The sequence below is a fragment of the Microtus pennsylvanicus genome, chromosome 1 (genome assembly GCF_037038515.1).
Source record: "Microtus pennsylvanicus isolate mMicPen1 chromosome 1, mMicPen1.hap1, whole genome shotgun sequence".
In the NCBI taxonomy this organism is placed as follows: Eukaryota; Metazoa; Chordata; class Mammalia; order Rodentia; family Cricetidae; genus Microtus; species Microtus pennsylvanicus.
Window position 1 is genome coordinate 150,717,070 of NC_134579.1, and position 19,053 is coordinate 150,736,122.

Sequence of the window (19,053 nt, forward strand, 5' to 3'; positions counted from 1 at the left end):
GAGCCGCCGAGCGGACGGGAAGCAACCGAAGGTGGCGACGGACCGGAAGCGGAAATGACCCCAAGCACCCCGCCCTCTGCACCTCACCCGGCGGCCTCTACTTCCGCGACCAAACCCTCTCTGGCATCATTTCCGGCGCACCGGACTGCGTCGGTGGCCTTACGTCACTTCCGCATCAACACATTTAGCTGTGGAATTGCGCAAACCATTCGAGCTACCACCTGAGCCCTACACGATGGCTCACAAGAGGCCCTCAGGCCTGCCTCCCTCCCTGGGAGCCACCCTCCACACCCACGACCAAAGAGAAGAGCAGACACACTGGACACAGAAGGGGCTCCATAAAGTAAAATACAACAAAATGTTTAATGAGCAAATTCTTATTAGCAAATATGAAACTGCCACAGAGAGGAGGAGCGGGACAGAGATAACGGGTTGGGGGTCAGGAAAAGGCTAAAGAATCAACTACTTAAGAAACCAGGGTGGAGAACTGCAAGGACCAAAAGCCAGAGGACGGGAGCTGTGGTCCTGCAAGGGGAGAGGGCAGGGCACTGAGGGCCAGACAACAAAATTCAAAATAGTTTGGCCATAAAATATAAACACGCTATGTTCCTACCATGGGGAAAGGGCCGAGGAAAAGGGTGTAAGGGATAAGAAGAGGCTGTTTGGAACGGGGCTGTGGGGGTCCTACCCGCCCTGCTGTGCACACAGTCCCCATCCCTGCCCCTTCCCTCTGTGTCTGTGTGGGTGCATGTGTCTATGTGGGCCTGTGTGCACTTGCCCAGTCCCCTTCCTGCCCTAGCCCCCCCACCCCCCACCCCCCATAATTGCTGCCATTCCAGTTGCTGCCGGCTGTCATTCGGCTGTCACTCCTCTGCCCATCATCTTCAGAGGGGAGAAAGGAGGGGGGGACAGGTGGGGGTAAAGTCCCCAGCCAGCCCTGCCCCCACCCTCCCCCAGCCACCTCTACCAGAAGTCCCGGCGGTGGTAAGAGTCAGGGTCACAGTATTTTGTGACCACCACTCTGTTGGCGAACTTGCGGCCGGTTAGGCCCTGCATGGCTTTCTGGCAGTCAAACACAGAGGTGAACTCCACAAAGATCTGTAGGAACAAGAGGCAGATCTGTGAACAAGGCTGGCTCCCAGCAACTAGTCAGCATATTTAAATCCAGAATGAGCACAGGAAATGAGACCATGCTCACCACAGACTGTGAAAAGACTTTCAGTTCAGTTTAAGGATGTTCATTCAAACATTCTCCAAAACCCAAGGCATCAAAGAACAGAGACATCACAGGAATGGAGAACAGGCAGACCTGAGTCACCTGAGTACAATGAGCAGATGGCCAGAGGCAAGATCCCAGAGAAGAGGGGACACTTCTCTAGCAGACATTCCACAGCCATGCTCTCCCCAAAGACAGTGAATAAGGAAAGGTCAAAAATTAGGATTCAAGCCCATGAATTAAAGCATTTGAACCTTCATCTACTCAAGCCACTGATCTGGTACTACCTGCTTACAGAAAATGAATACAGTGAAGTACTCTACCGCCCTACTTCAACAAACAGTTTGACTTTAATAGGAAGTGGGGTGGGGAGATGAGATAAAACTGATAGGACAAACTCGGTGGGACCAAAAGCTTGCTATATATACACAACTCGACCAATTCTGGAAGGGCCTAACTCCTCTCCTGAAAGCTGTCCCATGTTTGCACAAATACAAAAATAAGTGAGTTAAAAATCTGTTTAAGGCTGGAGGTCCTGAGTTCAATTCCCAGCAACCACATGGTGGCTCACCAACCATCTATGAGATCTGATGTCCTCTTCTGACGTACAGGCAAACATGCAGACAGAACAGTGTATATATATAATAAATAAAATAAATCTTTTAAAAATCTGTTTAAAAGAAGAAACAAACAAACAGCAACCAAATTTAGGGTTTGGACCTTATTGAAAGAAGACGTTCTGGAGACAGAATAAAACCTGGGTAGATACTAAGAAATGAATGAAGATTGTTTTGCAGTAGTAACAGCATTCTTCGGCCTTTTTTAGACAGGGTTCCTCTGTAGCTTTGGATCCTGTCCTGGAACTAGCTCTTATAGACCAGGCTGGCCTCAAACTCAAGAGATCCACCTGCCTCTGCCTCCTGAGTGCTGTGATTAAAGGCACACACCACTACCACCTGGCTTGTTTATTTGTTTTAAACTAAAGTTATCTAGTTACAACACTGGTTCTCAACCAGGGACAGACCATGTCCCCACAAGATAAAAAGTAATGTCTGTTGTCACGAAGAGTGTGGCATCTACTGGTAGATGGCCAAACCCCAGAATACTTATCTATTCCACAATGTCAATAATTGAGAAATACAGTTAAATTTCTAAGATGAACTCTGAGACATGCTTTAAGTACTGTATAAGTCAGGTGGAAGGATACCCACCTGCAATCCCAGCACCAGGGAAGCTAAGGCAGGATCACAGGCCCAAGGCCAGCCTGGGCTATAAAAGACCCCATCTCAAAGCAGAAACAAAACCACTCCCAACAATATTGGTAACTTAGAGCTAGGTGATAAATAACTATAAACATCCACATCAGTCTTAGATTTTTGTTTTTCTTTTATTTTACTGGTTTTTCGAGACCGGGTTTCTCTGTGTAATAGTCCTAAATGTTCTGGAACTCGCACTCTAGAGATCCGCATGTCTCTGCCTACTGAGTATTGGGATTAAAGGCATGCACCACCACCGAAAAGACCCATAAATAGAACAATGGATATGGTAACGTATGCTTCTAGTACCAAAGCCTGAGAGTTCAAAGTCAGTCAGCTTAGGCAACATGGCAAAATGAAGGAAAAAAAAAAAGACAGCTGCTCAAGAAGCCAGTCTCTTCATTCACTCTTTCTCCTGTATTTATCAATCCCCACTTAAACCAGGCTTCCATCAGGTGCCAGACTAAATCGGACCAATAGTGGCATCACATCAAATAATGGCACCGAAGCAGAAAGGAGGCTTTAAGATACAGTCTTCTTTTTGACTCCTGTACCCCCACCTCAACCCCACACATCTCTGTTGCATTCCCAGGGTGCACTGGAAACCTGCTCAGCCTCCCACACAAGCGTTTCTATCCGTCCTCACCCTCTTGGAGTTTCCTTCTATCCAGCTAACTGCTTCCTAGCAGTCTCTATCAGGGTATCATCTAAGCAAACTCAAAGGTAGCTGGCCCAAAGCTGGCTGTTGCCCTCCACCTCACCGGACACTCAGCTTCCTGGCTTTCTCCCTCTCCATCTCCACAAACCCATACCAATCATCAAGATATGGGCAGTTAAAGGATCAAGCCTCCCCAGCTCATCCATTGCTCTCATCACCTATTACAGCCAACAACACACTACTTATGGACACCAATGGTTTCAGAATGTCAGTGGGCAATTTCACCACTTCAAGTTTATGGAAGATACAAACAACTAAGTATCACTAGATGATATCACCTTATAGGAGGATACTCAGTATGTCCTTGACTAAATCACATCACACAGGACCATACCTTTAAAGCAGATCACTATCTTTCTCTCAGGTTAATACAATAAATCCAATCACCTGACTCATGCCTCCCATACATTTATCAAGTTACCCAGCATCCTTCCCATTAGCTTTTCTCTCTCCTTAAAAGCCCTACTCTTCTAGAAGCCTGAGGCTTCTTCAGCAAGTTTGTAAGGCCCTCCCTAGTCCTTCCTGCAAAGTTGGTCTTTTCTCTCATAAAACCCTCCTCATGCTCCTTTTGACTATACCAAGGTTGAGCATCCTGTCCTCTCACTCATTCACACATCTGCCATACAGCAATCAGCTCCACAGGGACACAGCAAATCCCTACTTTAGTCTGGCAGTGCTGATGTGTGCCTTTAATCCCAGCACTTGGGAGGCAGAGTCAAGTGGACTTTTGAGTTCAAGGCCAGCGGCGGTCTAGAGCAAGTTCCAGGACAGTTATGGGTACATAGAAACCCTGTCTGGGGTGGGAGCTCTCCTACTTTGAATATACCCTACCAACCACACACATGCACAGCAATCATATCTGAGGTCTCTGCTTTCTGTCCCTCCACCTAGGACAGATTGCCTAGCAAGATCTTCATCTCACTGAAACTTACACTACTGCCTACCTATCTAAAACCAGAACGTAGGTCTGTGGATGTGACTCAGTAGTAAAGCATTTATTTGCCTAGCTAGTGTGTGAGTGGTCCTGGACCCCATCTCCAGCACCAGAAAGAAAATAATTAAGGAAATCAGGCAACTTTGGTTCCCACCCTTCCTGTTACTGCCTGGCAAAACAGTGTCCCCAGCTGTTTGTGGAAAAACATAGTAGAGTAAGAATGCCGTCAACCCTCAGCAGCACCTTCCAAAGTGGACATGTAGAGCTTACATAAACATAACAGTGCACAGGGGATAAGGCCTCTGAAATCAAGATTAGAGGCATGTGGTGCCTAGCTGTGTGGCTTGTCACTTCTGTGCCACGTCCTATGAAGAGGTTCAGGAGCCAATGAGAATAACAGACGCAGCTTCAAGGAGTACCTGGTACATGAGACACGTGACTGTATGTGGTGGTCCCTTTCTCTTCAGCTACTTGCAAAAGTATCCCACAAGGGGGCTGGAGAGATGGCTCAGAGGTTAAAAGCACTGACTGCTTTCCAGAGGTCCTGAGTTCAATTCCCAGCAACCACATGGTGGCTCACAACCATCTGTAATGAGATCTGGTGCCCTCTTCTGGTCTGCAGCATATATGTAGGGAAAATGCTGCATACATAATTAATAAATAAAAATCTTTAAAAAAGAAAAACCAAAAAAGGGAAAAAAAAGTATCCCACAAGGAACAGTAAAAATAGATTTTGAACTAAGTTACATTAATATAGACACCAAATTCTCGCCTATAGGCCCTAAGCTTCCAGAAGGCCTTGCACTCACTCTCCTGCGTCACCCCTGGCCAGAGCTAGACGGATGCTGAGGGATGAAGAGGGTGATAAGGGTGGCACACAAAACAAAGAGAGCACCCTGACCTTTCCACAGCCAGGCACCTCGACGCCATCCACGGGCCGGGGAATCTCAATGGACTTGACCAGCCCATACTTGCTGCACTCGTCTCGCACATCCTCTACAATCTCCTCGTACTCCTCATCATCCAACAGCTCTTCAGGCAGCACCATGTTCATGAGGCATAGGACCTCAGTCGGGTGACCGCCCATCTGCACCTGAGAGCTCATCAGGCCGGGCACTTGAAGGGTTACAGGTGTCTGATTGATGGTACTCTATGGGTCAGGGAGAACAGAGATGTCACAAAATGGCTCAGACTAGCCTCCCTCCATTCAAGCCTGTGCTTCTCACATCCAACTAAGGGGAACCATTCCTTTACTAAGACACTTATGAACCCATTGCCCAACTGCCCAAATCCCCTCCCATGAAAACTGGGGCAGAACTTAAGACAACCTTCCCATCCAACCCTTCCCACCCCCAGGGTCCCTCTAGCCAATGGAAGATGACGTGCCGGGAGGCTCACCAGCGTGGCATTCTTGGCTCCCACACTCGCCCTCTGGACAAGCAGCTTCTTGTCCCCTAGCTGCATCCCATTCAGCCCCGCAATGGCCTATGATCAGAGGACGAAGGGTGGAAGGGGTGCGGGAGAGGCACAGGTCAGGAACCAGGGAACCCAGCACTTCCCCCAAAGAACCAGGCATTGGTGGGGAAAGAATGGAAGGCAAAGGGCATTTAGTTTGGAAGGAGGCAAAACCAAGGGAAAAGGAATGAGCCCCCACAAGGCCTTGCTTCAGGCTAACCACCTCCCTCCCACCCTAGCCTAAGCAGGAGACCTAGGCTTGGAAACAGCAAAGTTAAGAAGGGCAAATGGAGCAAGCAGCTAGGCACCCAGAGCTCACCTGATCTGTGACGTTGATGTCCACGTACTCACAGAAGGCATAGCCCTTGGAGAGCCCTGTGGCACTATCCTTGACCAAGTTGAAGGCCTTCAGAGGCCCAAAGGATGTCAGCAATTCTTTCACCTGCAAGAGGCCAACAATCCATCAAGGTTTGGTCAGGCTGAGATGGGTGGCTAGCAAAGGGGCAGAGGATTTACCTGGTCATCATTCAGGTAGTTGGGCAAGCCCCCGATGAACAGTTTGTGGGCAGAGTCTGGAACTACAGTGGACACAACGCCTAAAAACAAAATGTATATAAAGACTTCAATTCCAGTACAGTCATTTCCCAACATGCAAGGAGAAAGCTGGAAGTGGTGACATACATGCTTGTCTATCAGCACTTGGAAGGCTAAGGCAGGAAGGAAGCCATCTCAAAAAAAATCTGAGTCCCTTTCCAAGTCCCATCCTACCTGAGATACCTAATAAAGGTGGAGGAAGCCACAGTATACACACTTCCTACACACACACCTATATTCTGACAAATACATGAGCATAGAACAGCAACACCTGAACATAAAAGATCCCCTAAGATCTGACAAACACCCAGAGACATCTCATTCAGTGAGGGGTGGCCTGTTACTGAGATAGTGTGACAAGGAGCTGGAAGGCTGCTGAGAATCTCAGTGTTTGCTGCCACATCAGTGATGACTAGAGGGAATTTTGCTTGCTTTCTCTACTCAACTCTGGACCCATGTGGATAAGTGTTGGCCAGACAGTTCACCATGCAAGCTTCACCAATATTATCACTTAAGTCTCAGAGACATCATCCGGCCCTGCACCAATCTAGCCTGACTCCTCAGAGCTCAAAAGTCTTGCTACATAGTCTCCTTTTCCAGCTCGCCCCCATACTAAGTGTGGCGGTCCCTCCTAATCTATAAGAGCATCAGGTAAGATATTCAAGGCTACCCTAGAACCTCAGCCACTGTGTCCTACCCATCTTCCAGGCTATCACTGGCCCTACTATAACTCTTTAGTCCCAGAAAACTGCAGACATCAATCCAAATACTTCTAACCACCAGAGCCGCACCCCAGTAGTAGAGTCATATAGACCACAAAAAACCTAGTTCAAGGGCACCATGACAAGCAGAAGCATTGAGAGCCAGGTCATATTCAGTGCTGCCATAGGCCAGGAACAACTACTTTAAAAATCTACCATCTGGGACTGGAGAGATGGGTCAACAGTTAAGAACGCTTGTTGCCCTTGCAATGGACCGGGTTCAGCTCCCCAGTACCCACGTTATGGCTCACAACCATCCATAACTCCAGTTCCAGGAATCCAACTATCTCTTCTGACGTCCTTGGACACCAGGCATGCATATGGTACACAGACACGTATGCAGGCAAAAACACTCATATACATAAAATGAAATTAGAAAAAAATCTACCTCAGTAGGTATAAATATTTCCAGCTATAATACAAAAAGAGAAGTCCTAGAAGTAGGAAAAGGTGACTTCTAGAGCCCAACTCAACAGTGCCTTTCAAAGGCAGCTCGGCAGGCTTGGTTCCCTCACACACACAAGTGAGCAGTAAGGCAGGTTACAGCAGCAGCTGGACCAAGTCCAATGTGGTAATCACTGTGCCGTATCTCAGAAGCAGCCCAAGGTAGGACCCAAACAAGGTACCCTGTGTTCAATTCTACACCTACAGAAATAGAAAGAACACCACACTACATAGCACACATAAACAGCACTCTAAGCCACTTAACCCCTAATCCAAAGGACACAAGGTGCCAACACTGGTGACCAAGAAGAGCTTCACTTCTGTGGAAATGCAGCTCAGGCTTCCACTCCAGGTTATAGCAATCTAGTTACCAGCGCACACACTCTCACTAGGGGGTGAAGTCAGCCTTCCAATTTACACACTGTTTTTTAATCAATGATCAAGGTGTTTATTAGATTTCATCAAATATTTTCCTCTTTAGTCTATGTAGTAACATTTGTTCTCCTTTGAAGTTCAGAAGATAGAGGACGTTAAAGGCAGAATTCCACTTGCTGCTGCCTTCTCCAGAGTGGTAATGATGTGCCAAATCACAGGCACAGCTAACTGGAAAGCCAAGCCTCTTCAGGTAGGCACATCCCAAAGAGAAAGACTCACATTCCTATTGCTTAATCATTGTGAAAGAGGCTTGCCACTTAGCAGTATGACCCAAAGCAACTGTGCCTGCATCTACATGTTTCAGCAGAAAGGTTAACATGGAGAATACAGAGAAAAGCTGAGCAGAGACTCCAGGGCCAACCTGTGCAGCCCAGGATACCTATGAATTTTACAACCATGAACAACAACAAAAAGATAAGCATAATTCCTGGCTTTCCTCCTCCACCTTCTACAGACGATGCCATGTCAAACTATGACTAAGACTCAACAGGGAAGGTGTTGTATGGCACATGCTTGTGATCCCAACACTGGAAGACAAGGAGTCAATTTGGGAAACAAGTCTGGGATACCCAGTTAGACCATATACAGAAAACTCTATAGCCAGGCCTCCTGGTACAAGACTATAATCGCAACTACACAGGAGGCTGATGCAGAAGAGCCAATAGTTCAAGCCCTCCCTGGGCAACTCAAAAACCCTGCCTCAAAATACTAGGAAAAGGTTGAGGATAACTCATCCAGTTGGCAGACTACTTACTTAACATATGCTGACAGAAGGCTAACAGAAGATCCAGAGACAGCCAGCACCTGCATACTACACAGTAAAACCAGCAAGTGGATGCCTATGTAATTAAAGGCCAATCCAAAGAGTGAATTTGGTGGCAAGAGGTAGAAACAAGATGTTGTATAGCTTCATCTGAGAGAGATGCCCACAGTCGTTGAGAAAGCTGAACCTAGTGACACAGACCAATTACTCAGGCAGCTAGGGGTAGGAAGCTCCCAAACTCCAGGCCTGTCTAGGCAAACTTAGTGAGACCCTATCTCAAGAAAAAAACTTGAAGGGGGTAAGGGATTCAGGTCAGAGAGAATGCTTCCCAATCAAGCACAAGACCTTGGGTTCAATCCCCAGGACCACAGTGAATCTTCAAGCAGTACACCGAGGAGCATGTTTGTTAGTTTTAGACCTAGGTATAGAAAGAGTGGCAAGTCCTCCACTGACAGGAACACTTCCCTGCCCTAAAGTAAAGGGAAGACTTGGCCTCGATGGGCATTCTCCAATTCTGAGCATCAAACAGCAAGACCCCACATTCTAAAAGTTCCAATCAGTCTCCGTCCTGGGCATCACTTACTTAGCTAGAACCCCAACACTATAACTGATTCCTGCAGTCTAGCAGAGCAAACGGCCTACACCTCTCTTCTTATATCCCATCTAGTCTGCCAAATGCTAGCTCAGCAAACTACAGCCTGCAGGATGACATACACACAGAGCCTTTTAAACTTTGAAAGATTAATGCAGAATGTTCAAAATCTATTTTTTCAATGACCTACTTTTCTATGACCCTATCTGTAGGTTTCAAACCGAAGATCTATTGTGACCTACTATAAGAGGTGATAGTAAATACAACTACAGGAAACAGCCCAGAGCACATGCCAGACAGAGACATGGAGTCAGTAAGCACTGACATGCTAGGTCCAAACACCAGGACTGTGCAGAGGTCTGTTAATATGTACCTGTAGATACAGACATACACAACAAGCCCTGAAATTCCAGGACCAAGGAACTAAGGCAGGAACAGACTGCAAGCACCACACATTCCAACACCTCTGGTCTGTACCGGGCTGATATTTACAAACTGTGCATTCTCAGATCACAGCTCATCACCTCAGAGTCCCAGAACACCTGCTAAGCTGGAAGACTACCCATAGGGTCCAAAGTACACATGACAATCTCCTGAGCAACCCTAGCTATAGGCTAAAGAGAGGAATCTAAGTTCAGGGAATAGTGAGCCCACCCCACCACCATCAACAAATTCCCACTCACCAGGCACATAAACAGAGGGGTTCTCTGACATGCCAGGCAGTGGCTGATAGTCATGAGGCCTTCGAATCTTCAATGACTGGCCCTGGAAGATGATGCCATCAAAGGCCATGGCCTGGGTCGTTTCATCCACTGAGCGGAACTGAAGGAAAAAGAACGATAGAATTAAGGAGTAGGCAGGGACTAGATTAAACTACTCCCCAACCCCCAATACTGTAACTTTCCTCCCACTTGTTTAAACAAGTATCATGTACCAAATCCTGGACTGGCCAATGGAAGAACAGCCACAAGATTGTCCCTAAAAGCTCATACTCTAGAAAGCAAATATCTTGGCATCCAACAGATATGAAAGCAGGCACACAATCATAAGCTCTGACAGACAACGCTAGAAAGACACCAACTGCTGAAAGAAGTCAGCATTAGGACATTCAGTCAACTGAGTTAGTGGCAATGACAGCCCAGGCTTTCTGATGAAATGACATTTAAGCTGAAGTCTCCAACAGTTCAAATAAAGCAGATTCTGATGGGCAAGTGCAGACTGAGAAGGAGCACTCAAACACCTCAGCAGATTAGATCACTTCAGCACATCCACTGTTTCCTGGGTATGGCCCAAGAGTTGAAAGCTAGGTCTTTAGAGACAGTAAGAGAGTAACTGCTTTGAAATGAGACTTATAAACATCTGGAGTAAACTGCTTCAACCTAAGTCCAAAACAGAAAAAGACAGATTGTGTGCTCTGCAGTGTCAATGTAGCCTAAGCAGAGTGGACTGGGCCAAAACAGTCTACAGAAACCAACAAAGCAAGCAGAACCCAAAAAGGCCTCCCAGGCAAGAGAGAAGATAGAAGGTATGAGGCAGGATGGGGACTGCAGAGCTTCTACAGCAACCAAATGCAAACTGGGATGCAGAGAAGAAAGCAGTCAGAGTGGGCAGGCAGTACAGACAAGCCCCGCTATCCCTTACTCCATCACTGGAAAGCTCACCTCCAAAAAGGCAAAATTCTTGTCTTGATTAATCTGCACAGCCAAGACTGGGTTGCCAGGGGCCTGAGTCAATCCCCCCAAGCGCATCTGGGCGTTGAAGAAGTCCATCATAGCTTCCTGCAGAGGGAATAGGAGACAGGGGAGGGCGGGGAGGGAGGTGGAGAGAGGAGGGGAAGGGTGAGAGAGGGAGACACAGAGGGGTTTGGGGGTAAGGGGAGAGGATTGAGGGGAGGGAGAAGGGGGAGGGAAAGGGACAGTGGAATATGGGTCAGGGGTATAGAGGTCAATAGTAGGAACAAATGCAGGAGGAAAATGAGAAAACAGAGAGGAAGCAATACCAAAGGACAGGAGACAGAAGCAAACGGGCCAGACAGGACAGGCATGAGTGGATGAGCCATGGAGTCCAAAAAATTAGGAGTAAAGTTATTCAAGAAAAGATGGAAAGAACACATGACAGCAAGAGAAAGAAATACATGAGGATGACACAAGGAAGAAACATCAGGTGCAGACAAGGCAGGGGAAGGCAGGAGAACCAACAGGCAAGAAGAGAAAGACAGACAAGCATATGGACAGGAAGGGAGCCCAGAGAAAGGCAGAGCAAGGAGCAGAGTGCAGGGGTGGGGAGGAATGGAGGAGCAGGGGAGGAAGGGGTGGGGCGGGAGGGGAGGAGAAAAGAGTGATGTGGAGGGATCTGGCCCTGGAGTCCGGGGGCTGGTTTATCAAATGTAGCAAAGTGCAGGTTGAGAAAGTCAGAATGGACCTTACTTGCCTTCGACGATGGTAGCAAACTTTTTGTTGCTACGAGGGATCTCAGCCCCACAATATTTCACTTTAAAGAGAAATGGAAACAACTCTTTGATCTCGGGATTCTCAGGGGTGCCACGGGAAGGGGTGGGGGAGAGGGATGGGGGAGAGGAGCGGTGGGGAAGGTGGGGGAGGTCAGGGCTATCAAAAATAAAAGAACAGCGACCATGGGAGGGATGTGGGGGAAAGGATGTGGATAGACGGCAGAAAAGGAGAGCATGTCAGAAAAACTGCAGGGACGTGCGTCTGTGTGTATGTGTGTCGAGTCTCCCTCTCTGTCTCTCTCCAACACGTAGGTATAATATGTAGGTAGGTACGTTATGTGTGTGTTTGATCCCTGGGTTGTGGGAGGAGGTTGGGGAAAGGGAGACGGGAGAGGGGGAAGAGGAGGGAGGGAGGGGCCACCCCCAGCCCGGCCCCTGGCTGGCTCAACTCCATCCGTCCGTCTGGGAGGGGGCCGGGGGGTCTTGCAGGAACAGAGTCTGACCCGTGCAGGTTGGGGAAAGGGAATGGAGGGAGGGTGGAACAGGGTAGGGGAACAGGGGAGAGGGCAGGGGCAGGAGGAGGGCAGTACCTCAGTGATGCCAAATGGGATGTTGCCCACGTAGAGGCGTCTGGCCTGTCTGGTCATCTGGCTCCCAACAACAGGCACGGGCGTTGGGGTCACAGCCAGACCATCAGGAGTCATAGTGGGGAGAAGGGCAGTGGCTGGAATCTGACCCGCAGCTTCAGGATGGGTGTAAACAGTAAAACCCCATTAGAGCAGCCCTAAAACCAGGATCACTCAGCATACACTGACCCCACCCACCCACTCTCTAACCCACTTCATTGAGAAGCTCTTCAATCAGTCAACCCAAGTCAACCCAAGATAAGAAGTCTGGTTTCCTAAGGGCCTGGTTGGTAAAGAAGACTTAATTCCCTCTTCCATCATGGCTACCCTGAACAGGTGCCAGAAGCCCTTGGGTAAGCTCCTTCAGTCTCACCAATGCACACATACAACCTGTGGAAGAGATGTCCCAATTTTAACCTCTACAACAGCCCATGGAGGGGGGGAGAAACCTACCTTGCATGGCCTTGTACTGCATTGGGGTGATGTGCTCAAAGCCAGGTGGTGGCACGTCCCAGTATTTACGCACCTTCTTCTTCTTCTCATGGCGAGGGGAACGACTGGGGAGGGGGGAAGGGAAAGTGGGGCAGGGTAACCTCAGTCTGACCAACACTGGGTCTGCAAGACCCTGCCAGGAGCACCCCCCAGCCCTCCACACCCTCCCACACAAGCTCCACTCTCTCCAAGAGGGAGAGCTGGGCCTGGGCCTAGGGAGGGACACTGGCAGATGAAGACTCTTCCCCAGTGCTCGGGCCAGGGTGGGGATACAAGGCAGGCAAGATGCACAGGTGAGGAAGAAGGGAGTGGACATGGGGTAGAAGGGGCAGGAAGAGAAGCTCACATCAATCCACCGTGCTCCTCTTTAGCGCCTCTGGTCAAAGGTTTGCTGGGGGGTGGGAGGGAAAGGTATGGGGAGGAGTGACCGGGGACCTTTGTCTTCCCCACAAAATACACCCCGCCCAATGTCACTGAATCCCAGGACTGAGGCAGGACCGAGGAGAGCAAGTAGCATGCAGGCCTCCTCGGCCCTGCCAACCACCCCCCAATCCTACTACTCCCAGCAAAGAGTAAGTAAGGAGAAGTAGCAAGAAGAAACTAGGCCATTTTATGGAGAAACTAAGATGAGGAAGGAGACTCTTTAGATATCCCACACTTCCTTACCTAAGAGGAACAGAGAGAATGAGGGGAACCCAGGAAGGCAAGATGAGACTGAATAACTAGACCAACAATCCTGAGCTGGAAATTAAAGCCCAGGCCTCAGATACTGTCCTACTCCAGAACTCCTAGGAAGTGGAGGAAACAGGACAAGTGCTCTCCAAGACAGCCCCAAATAGAACCAGAGCAAGAAAATACAATTGTGCCCTCAAAGACAAGACAAGGACAGTATTTGGGAGAGAGAAAAAGAGAGAGAGAGACCCAAAACTGTTCCCTGTCCCCAGGAACTATTGGCCCCAGCAACCCACTGGTACTGCCAAAAGAGAAACTGGGGGAAAAAAACAGAAATAGGAAAAACCAAGTTCAAGGCAGACCAAACAGCACCCACACAGAGAACAGTCATGTAAACCCAGGCTTATAGGAGCCCAGCCAGAGATCCCAAAGTTCTAGTACCTTCGCCTTCGTCTGTCTCGGGAGGCACTGCGCTGGTCCCGGTTACGCCGATCTCGGCTCCGGCTCCTGCGCTTCCGGTCCCGGCTTCTGGACCGGCTGTGGCTACGCTTCCGATGGCGGTTCTCCTTGTCCCGTTCTGGACAAGTGTGAGAAGAGATGGGATGAATGAGGAGAATGTGCAGGCCCAGCCCACCCTGCGTGCTGGTGACTATGCCAGGACCCGGGAGCCCCCCGCCCCCAGGGAAGGGATTTAATGGAGGGAGACAACAGGTTTCCTGGGTCCACACCTGAGTCCCAAAGGACTCTGAAGGGACCAAGGGGACAGAGCCTGGAAATGCCCCCGGGGTGTAAGATACCTGAAGATGCTCAAGAGGAGCTGAGGAGCCAGAGAAGACAGAGGAGGCTGGCTCCTGGTCCCCCTCGAGGGCTGAGGGGCCTGACCCCAGGGTCGTCCCTGAGAGGGGCAGGGCTAGAGGCTGGGGAATCAAGAGACCCAATGATGTTTTCCTGAAGAAACTCAGCAACCCCTCAGGAAAATCCTCTGCAACCAGCTGGCACCCACAGTCCCACCATCAGGCCCAAGGGTCAGGTGCCAGGCAGGATCTAGTAACCCTAAGAAGTGAGGAAACTCAACTCCATCCCTTCCCAACCAGATGAATAATACAAGAGTAAGCACCCTCTGAAAAGGGCCTTCTTTCTGAGTGTACAGAAAGTAAGGAAAAGATGTCCCTCCAGTACTTCAACTGGTGGTCTGCAGCAGCCTCATCCAAACTTGAAGCCCAAACCACCAGACCCTCCCTGCTTCACTCCCTCTAAGCCAAAGGGAGGATGGGCTAGATAAGGACTTGTGTCTTCCCTAATATCTATTCTGCTTCCTTAGCCTCTTTGCCTCAGAGACCTTGGATATTAACAGAACACAGTACTGCAAGAAAAACTACAGAACCTTAGAGGGCAAAGGCAGACAGATGGATCTCTGCAACTTCAAGGTCAGCCTGATAAAGAGTTCCAGGCCTACTAGACCTACAAAAACACTACTATATAGCCCCAATTCTAGAGATTGGCCCCTCAAGGTAGAAGCTAGACCAATCACCTCAATGTATTTCCTAAATTTCAAGGTACCACTGACTTCAACCATCAAGCCTACACACCCACTCACACAAACACACACAGAGCCAGGAGTAATGAGGCAAATTTATATTTCCAGCATGTGGAAGGCTGAGACAGAAAGAGAAAAAGAATTGGAGGCTAGTAAGTTAAGGGAGACCCTGTCTCAAAACCAAACATACTTGAAAACTGTAACAGGTGTATCCTTAAAGTACTGACTTCTAGCAGTAGGAAAAAGCAATGAAAAGGACATCAAAGTACATTTTTAACTCACCACACAGTTGCATTATGTATTTTTCTGATGCAATAAGCAGGAAAATTTGAAATCTATTTTAACTCCATAGCTACTAATACTGAGGAAAGCACCCAGGAAAGAAAACATAACCAATCTTGAGATGCTTCTAACAGAATCTACAGACGGAAGAATACCTTTATTTGCATTTAATTATCACTATTGCTTTGGAAAAACTATGTCAGAATAAAGACTTGACGACTTGCTCAAAGCCCAACAGCTAAGAAACTGTGACGCCCAAACTCAATTGTAATGCCAGTAAATTAGGCACCAGGCAGTATTCTTGAGGACCAGGCAGAACCGAGAGTTCTCCAGAATCTGGGTACAACTACCAATGACAAAGGATTTTATTATTTGCATTCACACGTGCAAAGACTAAAACAACAATCAAGAATTAGAGGCCCCGGGCAGTGGTGGCATATGCCTTTAATCCCAGCACATGGGGGGCAGAGGCAGGCAAATCTCTGTAGACCAGCCTGGTCTAGAGCTAGTTCTCCAGGACTGGCCCCAAAGCTACAGAGAAACTCTGTCTCAAAAAGCCAATAAATCCCAACTATCTTTCCTACTGCTAAGCCTCAAACACAAGAACTCCACAGAGGAAGTAGTGACAACATTGGGTACCTGGGACAGGGAAACTGGACTTAGGGAACTGGAAAGGGGCTGAAGCTGAGAAACACAGGAAGGCTAGGTAAGAGACAAATACACACAAGCAGGGTGACAAGGTGGTAGAACTTTCTTCCAGCATTCCAGAAAGGCAAGAACCTTCCACATAATGAAGCTGGACAGCTAAGAAAATGGAACTTCATTTGCTCAAAATGCTATACTACAGTTGTCTTATGTACACAGCACCACCAACCAACCCTTAAGTGCCTGTTCTCAGGCCGTTTCCAACACCAACAGGGACATTCTGGAACTACAACCCATCCAACCACAGCCTCTAAAACCAGCTAAAGCAACTCCACTTGGAGCACAGTGGAACTGGCTTTGCAATCAGAGCTCTAAATAAAAGTAGGAACTATCTTTAACATCCAGGTCTCCCTTCCTTGAATGAAGGTCACATCTACAGTACTCAAGAGGTATTATGGGAGGAACAATGGGCGTCCACCTTCCCCAACATTCCCTCTCCTACACCAGCCTACCTTTCTTCACAATAGCAAAGACAGCTAATTAAACAGTGTACGCGTAATCCAAGCCACATACTACATATACACATTGCTCACTTCATCTCAGCTCTAGCTTTCGACTAAAATAATGCCTAGAGCCTTCTTTTTTAAGAGAAAAATAAAAACTTTATAAGCCTCAACTTCCTGCCCAATCAACAAGAAATTTTGTCCTCAGAAGTCTGTTACAAATGACTCACTTAGGAAACTATTGAGAGCTAGGTCGCAGTAGCGCACAGCCTACTGAGAGAGTTCAAGGACAGCCAGGACTACTCAGAGAAGCCTGGGGGGGGGGGATTTGTTCTTAGCAAATTGCCCTGCCTTCACACTTGGTAAGTTCTGAGTTTAATTACAACTGTAACCAACGTGTACCACCATTACTAATCTCAAAACCAGTAAGCAGTGACTGCAAACAGGTGAGATACAAAGGTATTAGAACATCATCCCGACCAACAGCAATGCAGGTATTTGAACTCAGGCACACTCCTAAGCAGTACACTTACTCAAAGAAAACACACCACGGCACTCAGGAAAATTACTTCCTCCACATGCACTGTTTCAGATACTCTCCTCTCAATTCTAGCACAATTCAAAGACTTCTGACTGTCTCATCCTGTCTGCGAACTCCAACCAGGAACACGAGACAGCTTAAGCCCCGATCCTCAAGAAACTCAAGCCCTTCTTCAGTCTCAAACCAAAATGGGAAAAGGTTGTAGGGATGTCTTCCAACTCAACTCTTTCCTCGGAATCCCTAAACTCAGCATCGACATCGCCTGCCTTTCTTTCTAGTCCGAATTCCTAGTATAGGACCCTACCTTTGAGTAGCTGCCTCCACTAACACATTAAGGCCATTGAGCCAGCTCCCTTTTTCCCTTTGTGTTGACTATTTTATCCCCACAGTGAGCCTGGGTCTAAGTGCAGGAGTCTGGAATCATACAGGACTTTGGGGTTGTCTAAAATCAGGGATATGGAAGACACAGAAATTGTCGGCCGCCAAAAACCCCAAGGCATACATGATTTATGTATGTAAGGGGCACAAAGAATGCAGAGGCTTCCCCCTTTGGCGGGCAAACAGGTGTAGGACACATTTATACCTAAAGGGCCGTGTAGCGGCTGGGACAAAAATACTCTGGAGGAAGGGTTCTGGAGACATCGAAAAAAATATGAACAGGCAAGTAACCTGCAAGCACCGGGTGATTGCAGCGCCAGTCCACGTGAAGGAAAGAGGGGGGGTTCACCACCGCCATTTTGGAAACAAAGGGGGCGTGGAGAAAGGAAAAGTACGCCCGACCGGAAGCGGAAGTGCAAAGGTAGCAAGAGGAAAAAGACTGGATTAGGAGACCTAATTTTATCTCTTTCTCAAATAAAAGAGAAAAATTTAAAGATTAAAAAAAACCTCACGTAGAAAAATCCGGCGCGCTCTCAACGCGCCAACGCGACGCAACGCGCCTTCTCAGCTGGGACCACGTGGGCGCGGGATATTGCTGCGCGCACGCGCCCTAAGCCGCGGCCCCTTCCCTCGGCTCGGAGAAGGGGAGGTCACGTGAGCGAGGCGCGCGCGGCACGGACGGGGGGGGGGTGTTGGAGAATCATGCGGCCCCAGGGAGGGAACAAGAGGGGGAAATGGCGAGGGGCACGGAACGAAGCAAGACGCCACCCCACAGCCCCGGGACCCTCACCTTGTTTATTCTCGTTGAGCTGCCGCTCGAACTCGTCGAAGTCCGACATGCTTACGCGGCCGCGTAGGGCCCTGTGCAGCTCTCGCCTCGCCTTGCCGCCCGCCCGCTCCGGCTACTTCCGCCGCTGGCTTCGGCTACTTCCGGCCCCCGCCGGCACTCAGTCGTCTACCTAATCAAGCCCCCAAGCCCCGCCCCACCCTGACTCCACCCCCTCGTCCCGCCCGCCCCACCCTCCCCCCGCGAACTGCCCCGAGCCCGGCTCCGAAGCCAGTCGGCTATTCTCGGACTGTAGACGAGAAGTCAGCAGGAGGCGACGGCTACCCTCGAAACCACCCAATGCGAGAATTTTGCAGGCTGCCCAAGTTTCGGTAACTTTTCGGAGACAAGCGTCTCAACGTTCGGAGGATTCCGTGGGTCCTCACGTTCCCCTACGCCAGCACCCTGTAAAGGTCCGGGTTTTTCCTACAACTCAAACCGTCTCAGTCTCTCGCTTCCTCGAGACTCGTCCCACCCCTCGCTGGCACTGTCCAAGCAGTCGGTCACTTCCAACAATCCTAACCGTCCAGACCTTCGGCTCTTTCCGAAGGTTTCCAGCGCTCGCTCACGACCCCTCAAGAGATTAAGCCCGAATCTAATCTTCGGCTCTTTCCGGAGGTTTCACTGGGTCACTCCGCCCCTTCCGGAGAATTTCGTTCCCTTCCGCCACTGCTTCGGGAAAGCCTCATGCGCAAGAGAAAACTTCGGCTTTTTCCGCCGTTGCTTCGGCTTCTTTCGGCTTCAAGAGCAAAAAAGGGAGGGAGTACAGATAAGAGGTGGGTCGGAGAGCTACAGAAGAGGGGGCGGGTCTCACTCTTGGCACCTGACTCTTGGTGAGGGGGATGGAAGAATGGCCGACCTCGTGGAAGGCCAGACAAGGTGTGCAGAACAATAGCAGTCAGTGGGGCAAAAGCTGCTCGAGGCCCCTGCGGAG

General features: G+C 49.0%; 1 protein-coding gene across 5 annotated transcripts; it reads right to left on the reverse strand.

Moving 5' to 3' along the window:
• Positions 1-335: 335 nt before the first annotated feature.
• On the reverse strand, positions 336-18,268 carry U2af2 (U2 small nuclear RNA auxiliary factor 2). 5 transcript variants are annotated; one of them, XM_075941356.1, is made up of 12 exons: positions 18,084-18,267; positions 13,849-13,984; positions 13,082-13,126; positions 12,697-12,800; positions 12,208-12,359; positions 10,830-10,946; positions 9,852-9,990; positions 6,096-6,175; positions 5,899-6,021; positions 5,523-5,609; positions 5,026-5,274; positions 336-1,098 (listed from the first exon to the last, which is right to left on the reverse strand). In XM_075941356.1, exons 1-12 carry the CDS (start codon positions 18,130-18,132, stop codon positions 964-966), a joined length of 1,416 nt encoding a protein of 471 aa, XP_075797471.1. In that variant the 5' UTR covers positions 18,133-18,267; the 3' UTR covers positions 336-963. The 5 variants fall into 5 exon arrangements, with proteins under 5 accessions (XP_075797471.1, XP_075797461.1, XP_075797489.1 ...); XM_075941346.1 differs by having other exon boundaries at positions 5,511-5,609; XM_075941374.1 differs by lacking the exon at positions 13,082-13,126 and having other exon boundaries at positions 18,084-18,268.
• Between the last annotated feature and the right edge of the window lie 785 nt (positions 18,269-19,053).

Bases quoted from the DNA above. Each gene is read 5' to 3' on its own strand.
- U2af2 (XM_075941346.1), bottom strand. From the start codon at position 18,132: ATGTCGGACTTCGACGAGTTCGAGCGGCAGCTCAACGAGAATAAACAA. The intron at 13,127-13,848 runs GTACTAGAACTT...CCCACCCCCCAG, and splicing joins CGAGACAGACGAAGGCGAAG to CAAACCTTTGACCAGAGGCG. The intron at 5,610-5,898 runs GTGAGCTCTGGG...CTCTGATCATAG, and splicing joins ACATCAACGTCACAGATCAG to GCCATTGCGGGGCTGAATGG.